At 41.6% G+C, this 14,089-nt stretch overlaps 1 protein-coding gene across 1 annotated transcript in view; it reads right to left on the bottom strand.

Annotated features, from left to right (window-relative positions):
* The window catches only part of RBPJ (recombination signal binding protein for immunoglobulin kappa J region), a 197,026-nt gene that overhangs the window by 49,369 nt on the left and 133,568 nt on the right, over nt 1-14,089 (bottom strand). The window contains exon 4 of the mRNA XM_042782879.1: nt 3,620-3,785. Coding sequence (XP_042638813.1) covers nt 3,620-3,785 — 166 coding nt within the window. The remainder of the gene's footprint in view (nt 1-3,619; nt 3,786-14,089) is intronic.

Raw genomic sequence — 14,089 nt, 5'->3', positions numbered from 1 at the left:
AATCCTACTTCCGTAGTGATACTGCCTCGGAAACCCAAGGAGGGGTCGCTATGAGTCGGGGCCGACTCGACGGCACATAACAACAACAACAACAACAAAGAGACAGAAAGGGGGATGTCATTCCTATCAGAATATAAGAGCCTGAGGTGGAGTGGAGCATATCCTTGGATCTGAGATCCTTGCACTAGGCCTCCTCGTCAGAGAGATGGCTGAGACGACAGGCTGAGAGAGAACAGCAGTGGAAAAAAGAGGCACGAGGCAGAGCGGTGGGCTTGCCGGCCCAAGGAGCAAGAAAGCTGGGTGATTTGGGGCAAGGGACTTCCTGGTGGAGTGGGGGTGCACCTAGGTGTGCCTATCAACAGAGCTAAAAGAGCCTTGTAACATTTGCCTGAGCAGGGCAGAGGCCAGGCCTAGGTATACCTGAGGGCATAGCAGAGGGGAGAGTGCCCTGATGGGAAGAACTATATCCTGACCACTGTTCTTGAACCTGAATTCTACCCTGTTACTTCCCTAATAGACTCATCATCATGAGTACTGTCTTGAGTTCTGTGTATCCACTGCAACGAATTGTAAAACCAGCAGGGAAGCTGTGAGTACCATGAGAGGGAAGGCTGGTGTCAGAATTGGTAAATGTCTGGAGGGTGGTGGCAGGTCTGGCCTCATAGGAATAAGCCTTGGGCTGCTGATGGTGATTGCTTTCCTCTCAAGATGTTAAAGGAGGTCAGATGCCACCCCATGTCCTTTCTGCATATAAGATGGTAGAAGCTAAAGAGAGATACAATGGAAGATAGCAGTAGGATCTCCATGCTGAGGCAGCCTCAAAGGGCACAGAATTTAAGTACTGCATTACTAGGTCTCGTGGGAAAGGCACAGGATGATGCTATTGGTGGGTTTGTTTGCTGGTGATGCCAGTTGCTGGGCAAGTTGATTCCAATTAATGTTGACCACATGTGTGCAGAGTAGAATTGCTCCATAGGATTTACAAGGCTATGGCCTTTCGGAAGCAGATTACCAGGCTTGTCTTCTGAGAAGATTCTAGGTAGGTTTGAACTGCCAACCTTTAGGCTAGTAGTAGAGAATTTAAATGTCTCTGTGCCACCCAGAAGACTCCCTCTTTAGAACTAACTCCCCTAAAAGTGCTAGCGTTGGTTAAAGGTAGTGATAAAATTTGATTAAAGCAGTTATACATAATAGTGGCTCAAATCTCAGGCTTCTGGTTAGCTAACTGACCTAAAACTCCCCCTGCAGGGTTTCCAAGGCTGTAATCCACCAGTCACTCCTCGGAAGGAAGACTGGGCAATCTATTTCCATAGTGATACTGCCTCGGAAACCCAAAGAGGGGTCACTATGAGTTGGGTCCCACTCAATGGCACGTTAACACCACCACCACCAGCACCTTTATAGCAGCAAACTGCCACAACTTTCTCTCACGGAGTGGCTGGTTGGTTTGAACTGCCAACCTTTCAGTTAAGAGCCGAGTGCTTTAAACACTGTCATCAGGGCTCCTCTCCTATCTGATATAATCATTACTAAATGGCTAAGTGGATAGCTATAGGGTACACTAACTCTGAGACTGCCTATATAACAGGAAAATAGGTGAGACTAATATGGTCCATTTGAGCAGCCCACTACTTAAATACAATCTTTACTTTAGTTCAAGGCTCATAATTCAGAAATATTTTTACAGTTTTATATTTTTAAAAGATGAAACAAACTTTATTGCAATGTTTAATCTCAAGAATCTAATTTAAAATATAGTCAGGAAGTCTTACTGATTGATACAAACAAGCCAATTTCAAGGAAGGTGATATTAAGGCTTTTTGGAACTTGCCTGTTGTAAAATGACCAAAATAGGATTTGACAGAACAAATCCCCTAGAGCTCACCATTCTTAATTATAACCCTCCAACCCCCATCTCCAGTGCTGAGTATAATACAGCAAACACTAAATTACTTAAACACAGTTGCCAGGAAGGAGTAAAGAGTTTTTTGTTTTATTTTTTAAAACACTTATGCAGTCGTTGATATCAGAACTAAACCGCTTTTTCATAGTTCAGTATCTGGGAAAACAGCAGTTAAACTCTAAGTGAATAAAGGACTATTTTTGAATACTAATAGTACAGATTAAAATGAAATCAGTAAAACTGGTTGATAAATTTATTTCCCTAGCAAATTAATCAATGAAAACCCCTAGAAGTTTGCATACAGCTGACTGTGGTTGCTCTTATCTATAGTATATTTCTGTGCCGCCTTAAAGCTAAGGAAAACATCTCTGATCTTTGTGCAGCAGTGAATTACTTGGTATGGCTCTTCTAGCCATGGCCTTTGTGACTCCCACCAGATTAGTAGGCGGAACTATGCAAATGTAAGGTGTTTGTGACCCAGCAAAGGGACTGGATAATTAATTAGTACCAATAGTAAGGGAAATAAGGTACATGGTACCCTTACAGGTATAGTTCCATGCAAAAGGGTCTATGGAACCCTATGTGGGGACTATTCAGTTTTGCCATCTCAGTAGGCGTAAAAGGAGCCCTCCTACAGATAGAAAGGGGGATCTCACTGCCATCAAGAGAGAAGAGCCAGAGGTGAAGTGGAGCATGTCCTTGGATCCGAGATCCCCGTGTGTTGCTGGACCTCCTTGGCAGAGAGACTGGCAGAGCAGAACCAAGAGACCGGCATAAGATAAAGCAACAGGCCTGCCAGTCTATGGACCGAGAAAGCTGAGTGCCTCTGGGCAGGCAACTTGCTTGTGGAGTGGAGTGCTCCTATCGGCAGAGCTACAAGAGCTTTGTAACCCTAGCCCATGCATAGTAGAGACCAAGCTGAAAGGTCAAGGGCCAAAGAGAGGCATGCACGAAGGCATGGCTAATGGGAAGCTGTCCTGATCGAAGAACTGTATCCTTGGCATTTCTGAACCTGAATTGTAACCTGTTCTTTCCCTAAAAATCCCCATCCTCATAAGTATCATCTGTGAATTCTGTGTGGCCACTGCAATGAGTTATCAAACCCAGCAGAGAAGTAGAGAGTGCCGTGGGAGAGACAGTTGGTGTCAGGAAAGATGGAAGAGCAGCAGCATGTCTGGCCTCATAGCAATAAGCTTTGGGCTAATGGTGATTCTGCCTCCCCCTCGTGAAGTTAGAGGAGGTTAGAAGAAGATGCCGCCTCCATGCCCTTTTGGCAATCTTTATAACCCAGGGGAATGCTGCCAAAAATTTGGCTGCATCACTTTGTTTCCAATAAGAAGAAGAGAGTAGAGTAAAACATTAAATAACTATGTATTTCATAAAATTCTGAGTATCATTACTTTGCCAGACAGAAATGAGCAAGCTGTCTCCTAAATTTATGATTGGCTTCTAACAGAAATCTCAGATTCATAGCCTGCTAAAGCAAGCTGGGGAAGCTTGCTGCATGCCTTGTTTAGACGTAAATAGCCTGAGCTCCATAAATCCAAAAATCAAGGGCTACCTGAAAGGTATATTTCTAGTTCTGATTCATATATTTGAGAAACTATTATTAATAGTCATTAAAAGAAAAAATCACTACCACAAAAACAAACATGGAAACTCTGTTTAGTATCCACAGCTCCCCCTTAGGGAAGAACAAGCATAGTCTTGATTTACCTTTCCTTCCAAGTTCAGCTGCTGCATTTCTTGGTCACTATTTCCTATTCCAATAAATGCACATGGTTGAGACTCTTGTTCAGAACAACCATCACGTTCCATTTGTTCTTTTTTTTTCTTCCATCCACTGCCCATAAGATACACACAAGGAGGAGGGCAAAAAAACCTGAAGATAAAAAAACAATGCAATTTGAAAATGTTTGGTAAAACCTTTTGTAATGCTAATGATCATTTACACAGTACAGAAATGAAGACTTCCACAAAGTCTACACTGATTCAGGTCAGGTTCATCTATATTGGAGTTGTACAATCATCTAGACTAGGTACTTTTGAAGAGCAGAGAACCTCCCCTTAAATATTCAGTTCTTCAGAGGATATATTTTTGGAGTTCAGCAAATTCAATATACTCTACCTTGTTGCAAGACATGACAGATCACCACACAATCTGCAATTATGAACTAAGGTCTACTCAACATGATGTAGTCACTAAGAATGACATTATTGTGATGGGTATTACACTTAACCTTATTCAGTAGTTAACCTAAAAACTAGCATGAGTACAATGCCCAAAGCAGAAGTTTTCAAAATATTAATAAAGTGAAAAAAATTTTAAACAGAATGCATCACTGGACTCTGGACTCTCAAGAGCAGCGACCTGGTCTAAGTTCCTTATATCCCAAGCACCTGGTGCAGTGTGGATGACTGAGAAATATTTTATGCTAAAAGAACAATATTCTGTATTTTTTCAACTCACACACTACCAAGAAGTTTGTTTTGCTAGTTGCCAACAACCACCCTCACAAATTCTTACCATCTAGAATCATCTCCTTGTAATCTTGAGCAGTTTGGGGGGGGGGGCCTCTCATTCCAAAGTCTAGCTCAAACCCCATTATTTTACATGGTTCAGATCATCAACCTTATCCTTATGTAGGGTATTATTCACTCTGTGCTCAATTACACATCGTGTCTCATACATACTTTGCCATTTACATCACATCTTTCAAAAAGTGAGACCATTATTTATTCAATCTGTATGATGATAATCCAAGAAGCTGGGCTATATGAAGAACATAGCATCAGGGACTGGAGGAAGAGTCATGAACAGCCTACAAAATGCAGAGGACAAAGCCTCACTTGCTGAAGGTGAAGAAGATTTGAAGCACTTACTGACGAAGATCAAAGACTACGGTCTTCAATATAGATTATATCTCAACATAAAGAAAATGAAAATCTTTACAATTGGACCAACAAGCAACATCATGATAAACAGAGAAAAGACTGAAGTTGTTGAGGATTTCATTTTACTTGGATCCACAATCAACGCCTATAGAAGCAGCAGTCAAGAAATAAAATGATATATTGCATTGGGGAAATCTACTGCAAAAAAACCTCTTTAAAGTATTAAAAAGCAAAGATGTCACACTTTGATGACTAAGGTGTCCCTGGCCCAAGCCATGGTATTTTCAGTAGCTGCATATGCATATGGAAGCTGGACAAGGAATAAGGAAAACTGAAGAAGAATTGATGCCTTTGATTTATGGTGTTGGAGAATATTAAATATATCAAATGCTGCCAGAAGAATGAAGAAATCTGTCTTGGAACAAGTACAGCCAGATTACTCTTTAGTAGGGAAGATGGCAAACTTTTGTCTCATGTACTCTGGACGTGTTATCAGGAGAGACCAACCCTGGAGAAGGACATCATGCTTGGCAGAGTGTCAGCAAATAAAAGGAAGCCCCCTGTCTTGGTTCTCTAGTGTTGCGATAACAGACATACCACAAGTGTATGGTTTTAACAAACAGGAATTTATTCTCTTAAAGTTTAGGAGGCTAGAAGTCAGAACGCCAGCTCTAGAGGCTGGGTGAAGACCCCTCAACCTTGGCCTTCAGCTCTTCTCTAGTTTCCAGCCCAATGGAGGTGGAAGCTTCTTTCTGACTCACACAGGTACTGGCTGCTGAGGCTTAAAAACCCAAGGTCAACAGGTAAAATGGCACAATCCCAAGATCGGCAAGCAATACGGCAGGCCTGGTTCAAGTCCAGGAACAATCCCAAGACTGGCACACAACATGTGAGGCCAGTTGTTCAAATCCAGGAACTGGAGAAGATCCAAAATGTGCCAAAGAGCTAAAGCCCTTTTTCAAAGCTTTTCCTTATACATTAGAAACAGGCCACACCCCAAAGGCAGCTACTTTCACAGCAGATTCCACCTTGGAGGTGATTACAATCTCATCAGGAGGAATAACTACACCCAGCTGACCAGCCACTCAAAACCACAGCCCAGCCAACTGGACACACAACTTTAACTACCACACCCCTCAACTAGACTGACATAATGACTGCAACAATGGGCTCAAAACACAGCAATTATAGTGAGGATGGTGCACAACCAGGTAGGCTTCGTTCTCTTGTACATGGGACTGCTATGAGTCAAACCTGACTCACGGCACCCAACAAGAGCTCTCAATGGAGGCTGAAAATTTAAATGCCTGTAGTAATCAGGTCAGTAACGCAAATGGGTGAGCCAGATGTGTAATAAATAAGTAGGATGATCCTTTCATTATCCGCCTTCCCTCTTTAAACATAAAGCCCTCATGATGATTCTCACATTTTACGATTATAGGAAATATTTTTCAGTAGATATCTGCAATCGTATTTTATACGAAATTCTTATTTTTAAAAACTGGCAACTAATTCACACTTTTCAACACTATACAGACTAAAACACACAGCTAACATCCTGGACTTGATTTTTTTGGGCTTTGCTGAAGGAATTATCTACTCTTTCTTGCTCCCTTCTCAGTGCCTAGTACAAGATTGACTGAGTTGAATAAAAATGTATAATAGCACCTAATTTTTGCTCAACTTCACACCAAAGACTATTTCAGAGACAATTTACAAGAAGTGAGCTGGGTTTAATTCATATTCATAGACCACTAATGTGTACCAAGCCCTGGGGATATGTAACAGTTTTGGGGAGGGATGGAGAGTACACAGATAAAAACTTCTGTCCTCTTGACATAGTGGTGGTGGTTGCATAAATACATACATGCACAAGAAGAAAGCCAAACTCTTGGTGTTAGCCGTGTGCCTCATCTGTAAAATATCAATAATCCTACCACATAAATTATCATCTGAGTTTATTATAGACCGAATCGTGTCCTCCATGCCTGAAAAGGCATGCTGAAGTACTAACCCCTATACCAGTGAATGGGGCATTTTTTTTGGGGGGAAATAGGTTTTTCTTTGCAGACATTAGCTTAAAGAGGTCATACTCAAGTAGGGCGGGTCCTATCCTAATCCCATCTGAGTGGCGTCTTCTACCAGATGACAGAAACACAGACACAGAAACAGTCACAAACAGGGACAAGACAGCCACAAGCCAAGGAAGACCAAGACACACTGGAGTCCACCAGAAGTTGAAAGAGACAAGAAAGATCTTCCCCTAGAGCTGAGACAGAGACAGAGAGAGTGCAGGAGTGCATGCACAAGGGTACACATCTAGCCCTGCCAATGCCCTGAATTCAGACTTGTAGCCTCCAGAGCTGAAATGACAAAGACCTGTTCTTAAAGTCGTATACTTTGTGGTGCTTTGTTATGGTGCCCCTAGGCAATCAAGGCAAGGTCTGGATAACTCAACCTAGGCAAAGTGCTTAGCAGATTGCCAGGGCTGTTATCTCCCTGATTAAATTCTCCTGTGGCATTTATGAAGGCACGCCGGTGGCATAGTGGTTAAAGCATTCAGCTGCCAACCAGAAGGTCAGCAGTTTGAACCCACCAGCTGCTCTGTGGGAGACAGATGAGGCAGTCTGCCTCTGTAAAGATTTACAGGTTTGGAAACCCTATCTACTGTTCCCCAGGGGCACTATGAGTTGAAATTTAGTCATTGGCAGTGGCTTTTGTTTTTTGGTGGCACTTATGTTTTCTTTGGCACACCTTCAAATACTTTAATAAACTTTTTTTAAAAGCAGTTTTGAGTTTACAAAAAAAAAAAAACCACGCAGATGGAATTAGGACTAGGACCCACCCTACTCAAGTATGACCTCCTTAGTTAGTGCCTAAGGCACTTGACTGCTAACCAGAAAGCTGGCCGTTCAAACCCACCAGCCACTCCTCGGAAGGAAGATGGAGCAATCTATCTCCGTAGTGATACTGTCTCGGAAACCCAAGGAGGGGTCGCTATGAGTCAGGTCTGACTTGACGGCACATAACAACAACAATTAAACTGCTAAAGTATGCAAAGAAAAAGTAGAAAGGGTTCCCTTTATCCCCTTCCCATGCACAGTTTCTCCTATTAACATCTTTTATTTCTGTGGTACATTTCTTACAACTAATGAGCCAATATTGATACATTATTATTAATTTAAGTCCACAGTTATACTAAGGTTCCCTCTTTGTGTTGTACAGTCCTATGGATTTGGTAAATGCTTAATGTCACTTGTCCACCATAACAGTATCACACAGAATACTTTCAATGCCCTAAAAATGCCTGTGCTCTACTTATTCATCCCTCTGAATCCTGGCAACCACTGATTTTTCCCTGTCTATTGCTGATGTCAGGTTCCACTTAATCAATTCCAACTCGTAGCTACCTTGGAGTGCAACAGAACAAAACACTCCCCAGTCCTGCACCATCCTCACAGCTGCTGCTATGCTTGAGGCCACTGTTGCAGCCACGGTGTCAATCCATCTCATTGAGGGTCTTCCTCTTCTTTGCTGACCCTCTACTTCACCAAACATTATGTCCTTCGCCAGGGACTATCTCTATAGTACTCTTTTTTCCAGATGTCATAGAGTTGGAATCATAAAGTATGTCACTTTTTTTTGGACTGGCTTCTTTCACTTACCAGTATGCATTCAAGGTTCTTCCATGTCTTTTTGTGGCTTGATAGTGCATCTTTTGATTGTTATTATTAACAATGGAATATTAACTCCATGGTATGGATGCACTAGGTTGTTTATCCATTCACTTACTGAAGGACATCTTGGTTTCAAGTAGTGTCTGTTCAACATTTAATTTATAAAGGTCCTGAGAAACTTATTTGCTATTAATGAAAGTATAATTTCTTCCATGTTTTAAATAAAATTTTATATAGACACACACAAAGAAATTCCTGTCCTCATACAATTTACATTCTAATAGGAGAAAGAAACATAAAAGATAAATAAGTAAAATAATAATGTCTACACTCTGTTAGCTGGTGGCAAGAGCTGAGTGAAAAAAGCAAAGCAGGGAAAGGCCTGCTTCCTTAGTCAGCTTCCTTAAGAAGGTGATTTTGTGTCAAGACCTGAAGGCACATGGCTATCTAGGGCAACAGCATTCCAGCTTAGGGAACAGCAAGGGTAAAGGCTCTAAGGCAGGACCACCACTGGCCGATGGGAAACAACAAACAGACCAGTATGGCTGTAGTGGACAGAAACCAGGGAGGGCAATAAGAAATGAAGCCAGAGAGGTAAGGTAAGGAAGAAGCAGACCTAGGTGTTGGGGGTCAAGCTGACAGAGGAGGGTAGTCTCAGGAGTCTTCTCATTTTTGGTCTAATACACCAATCAAAAAAAAAAAAAATCAGACCAGCTTTCTTGCCTGCATACTGCCACCACAGCCATGGACAAAAAGGTCACAGCTGTGGTAGTAGGCCCAGTGCCAGGTCACTTCAAGTTTGTAGGGATGCCTAGATTAGCCAGCTAGTTCTGCATTTATTTCACCAGGGATTTTTCTGACCTCCAATGCTGGAAGCCATCTAATGCTTACCACAGCAGAGACTCCAACACCTAAGCTGGCACACTCTCAGGAGGCTGAGAAAGCATCAATTTTGGAAACTTGTCTTCTGTTAGTATTTTATTGAACTTTGGTTGGTATTACTAAATTGCACATTAGCATAAAATTCAAAGGCAGCAGTGAAATCTCTGAGTTATCATTTAAAAAACACTTGTATTTCACATCTGAGAAATAGAAAGAGGGCTAAAAGTCTAACAGCAGACTGAGTAGTCCATATTTTCTCAAGAGTATTGTGGCAAGAGGATGAAACTAAGAGGGTATAAAATTAGGTTGATGAGAAATTTTTTGCCACTCAAAACACTGATCCCTTGGTCTCTCTTGAAAGTGCTTTCCAGTCCTGTAATAAATGTAACAAAACAAAGATTCTTCAACAGTCTCTCAGCTAGCTTTAAACTGTGACACAAGAAAACAGCAAATCCAAAATTATCTAAATATCAAAGTTATTTCTGTAATATAATGAAAACCCCAAACCCAAACCCAGAGCAATTGAGTCGATCCCGACTCGTAGAGACACTCATTGGGTTTCTGCTAAAGGGACAAGGAGGAGGCATCTTCTGACCTACTCTAACTCCACAAGAGGAAGACAGAACCACCATCAGCAGCCCAAGGACTATTCTTATGTGGCCAGACATGCCACCACCCTTCAGCCCTCTTACTAACCTTGACAACAACCGACCCTCCCATAGCACCCACCACCTCTCTGCTGAGTTCAATAATTCACTGTGGTGGCCACAAAGAACTCACAGATTATGGGGTTTATTAGGGAAGAAACAGGCTACACAATTCATGTTCAGGAACATGCTCAGTCTCTCTTGGCTGGCTATCTCTCAGCCGACAGTCACTCTCACTAGCACATAAATCTCTTAGCAGTGCATGTCCCTCACATCTCTCTCTCAGCAGCACGTCTTGCTTCTTAGGTGGGCTCCTTTTGAGCCTGGCAGAGCAGCCAAACTAACCAATCCCAACATCAGAACTCTATACACCTGAGAGAGAACAAACTTCCCAGAAGATTGCTTTGTGTTGTTCCAAGTGGATGACTTTAACAAGCAGCTACTCAGTTACTCATGGCAAAGTGGGAGTTATAAATACTATGGCTAGAAAAGCCATACCATGTAATTTACAACACTGCAGTTTCCAAGGTGGTAAATCTTTACAGAAGTAAATTACCCAGTCTTGCTTCCACGGAGTGGCTGCTGGGTTTGAACCACCAACCCTCTGGTTAGCAGTCAGATGCCTTAGTCACTGTGCTACCAGAGCTCCTTGCACTGTAATGATAAACTCACCTTTTAAATAACCTAACAAATAAAATTTTCATTTCCATACATTTCAGTAGTAAAGTAACAACCAAATAGATGAGAAACGTGCATATATGCACATACACACACACAAAAGGAAGAATACAGAAAAAATGAAAAAAATTAAAGTGAGTGAGGATAAGAAAAAAGTGCCACCTGTTTAATAGAACAAAATTTAAATTTATCTTTATAATGGTGTGTGAAAGACATGAGTTTTAAGATTAGGACAGTTGGGCAAGACATACTGTTTTTGTTGTTATTTTTCACTTTGTGCAAGGCACTCAGTGAGAATTGAATTTTGAGAAAGAATTATGCTCAACGTATTTACTCTAGAGGAAGCCTGACGAATGAGTGGCCAGCTTGCAGAGTTTAACAGCTGCTATGAAAGGACCATGTCCTTATTTAAACAATGCTGCCTTTATTTGGCTACCTCCTCAAAAACTAAGCAACTATAACAATGCTTTTCTCTGCCGCTTGGTGGCGATGTATACCCATTTAAAATTTTATTCACTTTATAGTTCAAACAATCAGTCTTTATTTTCAGAGAATGATTCAACAACTTTTTCCTGTAATTCTGAGATGATACCTTACAGATTCAAAGAAGCCTTTTTATTCTGCCCAATATATAATATAAAGCAGGCTAGACAGAATCCAAATTCACAACTACCTTTGCAAAGGATCATCACTCTGATAATTATACACTTCAGAAACACCATATACAGGGACTTCTAGATCACCAGTTATTTCAATAATTACACATTTCCAAGTGACTTAAGAAACACAGTCTAACTGTACAAATGGCTTCACTGTTCACTGTCTGAACAGTGTCACGACCAGCTTCACCACTGCTTATTGTTGTCTCTTAAAACAAAGTGAATGTCAAATGGTGTGTTTCTGTATTCATTGGAACATTTTTCTCTACACCAAACGATCTTAAGAAAGGGTTATTTTTTTTAAAACTGTATAGACGGCTGGCGGTTCAAACCCACCAGCCACTCCTCAGAAGGAAGGTTGGGCAATCCTACTTCTGTAGTGATACTGCCTCGGAAACCCAAGGAGGGGTCGCTATGAGTCGGGCCGACTCGACGGCACATAACAACAACAACAACATAGATATTCTTTAATAAAAAATTAAAACTAACCATAAATATAAATGAGATGCCAGGTGGGTTATGCAAATAAATGTTAGTTATTAGACAAAAAGTTAACAAACATCAAGAGAAATTTAAAATCTGAGGGTAAAATTTTCTGCCCCAACATCTCTAGCATCCTTCACTGGAGCTCTATGCCACGAGGAGATGAGCAATGTGGTCACATCCCCCAGTTACTTGGGCTTTATGCTTTAGCAGGCCGAAACCCAGGTGAGCAAGAAAGGCAGCCTTCCTCTTTCCACTGGGTCCTCCACCATAAGCATGAGTAAGGGACCAGACCTCTTTACTACAGGAAAAAGCCTCAGCTGAGTTTGCCAGTGATCCAGGGGGCTAGACATCCCTAGCTGTCCCTTACTACTAACACTTTAAAAAACAAATTAACTAACTTTAATGTGTGACTTCATTTATTATAAAAGCAACACATGCTTACCTTAGAAATTTTAATAATACAAGTATTATTAAAATTATATGTAATAAAAATTAAGAAAGTAGTTAGTTACCCTGGCCTTTTCATCAGTGTATCTTCTTCATTTCTTCCAGGCTAGAAGCTTGGCTTCTTCAAAAGCTTTCCTTTGATTGGGGTTTTAGACTGGCCAGGCCATACCCAAATAACAGAAATTCATATAAAAGCAACCACAATAAAAGATAATCATCAAGCCAATCATTCCATTTGTTAAGTCACTATGTACTTCTATATAACTATTTTCAATAGTGTTCAAACAGGACCCTTATGTGGACTTAATAATTTTTTGAATAGTTCTTCCCCTCTTGCTATCCTAACTGTTGCTGCTGTTTGTTTGCCGTCGAGTCGCCCCGACTCATAGCGACCCCTCCTTGGGTTTCCGAGGCAGTATCACTACGGAAGTAGGATTGCCCAACCTTCCTTCTGAGGAGTGGCTCATGGGTTTGAACCGCCAGCCTTCTGGTGAGCAGTCAAGTGCCTTAGGCACTATGCTACCAGAGCTCCTGCTATCCTAACTAGGCCTCACTTATCCAGCATAGTATCAAATGACATGTTGCGGTTAGGTGCCTTTCCAACTCATAACAAGCCTATGCACAACAGAACAAAACAAAACACTGCCCAGTCCCACACCAGCTCCATGATCCTTGCTATACTTGAGCCCATTGCTGCAGCCACTGTTGTCAATCCATTTCGTTGAGGGCCATCCCTTTCTCCATCGACTGTCCACCTTACCAAACATGACATTTCTCCAGGGAATAGTCCCTCCTTTCTGACAACATGACCAAAGTAGGTGAGACGAAGTCTGGCCATTCTTGCCTCCAAGGAGCATTCCAGCTGCACTTCCTCCAGGGCAGATTTGTTAGATCTTTAAGCAGCCCCTGGTAGTCTCAGCATTCTTTGCCAGCACCACAACTCAAAAGCATCAACTCTTCTTTGGTCTTCCTTATTCAATGTCCAGCTCTCACATGCATATGAAGCAAATGAAAATACCATGACTTGTGTCAGGTGCACCTTAGTGCTTAAGGAGTTATCTTTGCTCTTGGCCACTTGAAAAACGTCCTTTGTAGCCGATTTGCCCAGTACTATATGTCATCTGATGTCCTGACTGCTGCATCAATTACAGAACCAAGCAATGTGAAGTCTTTGACAACTTCAATCTTACCTCCATTTATCGTGATGCTGCTTATTGGTCTAGTTGTGAGGATTTTTGTTTTCTTTGTATTGAGATATAATCCATACTGTAGACTGTATTCTTCAATCTTCATCAGTAAGTGCTTTAAGTCAGCCTCACTTTCAGCAAGCAAAGTTGTGTTGTCAGCATATTGCAGGCTGTTAATGATTCTTTCTCCAATCTTGACGCCATGTTCTTCACATGGTCCAGCCTCTCGGATTATTTGCTCAGCATATAGACTGAATAAGTATGAGGAAAGGATACAACCCTGATACACTACCTTCTTGATTTTAAACCATGCAGTGTTCCTTTGTTCTGTTCAAATGAAGGCCTCCTGGTCAATGTACAAGTTCCTCATGAGTACAATTAAGTGTTCTTGTAGTGAATTGCTTGATGTGGCCCTTCTAGCCATTGTCCTCCATTCTGTGATGGTTTGTAAATCCCATTATCCATGCCTGTTTGGGGTGGTGTGGTAGTTAAGGTCAGGTATCAACTTGGCTGGGCAGCTGGTAGAAGTCATTCCCTATAATGACTGGCAATCGACTCTGTGATGGGATTTAGGCTAATTCTGTTGGGGCAACACAGGTGGAATGTATCTTGAGTCCTGCCTTGCTGG

The sequence above is a fragment of the Orycteropus afer genome, unplaced genomic scaffold (assembly GCF_000298275.1).
Source record: "Orycteropus afer afer isolate SDZICR_OR568_19922 unplaced genomic scaffold, OryAfe1.0 scaffold00497, whole genome shotgun sequence".
Classification (NCBI taxonomy): domain Eukaryota; kingdom Metazoa; phylum Chordata; class Mammalia; order Tubulidentata; family Orycteropodidae; genus Orycteropus; species Orycteropus afer.
Note: the sequence above shows the minus strand (reverse complement) of the source record. Positions and strands in the feature narration are given on the sequence as shown.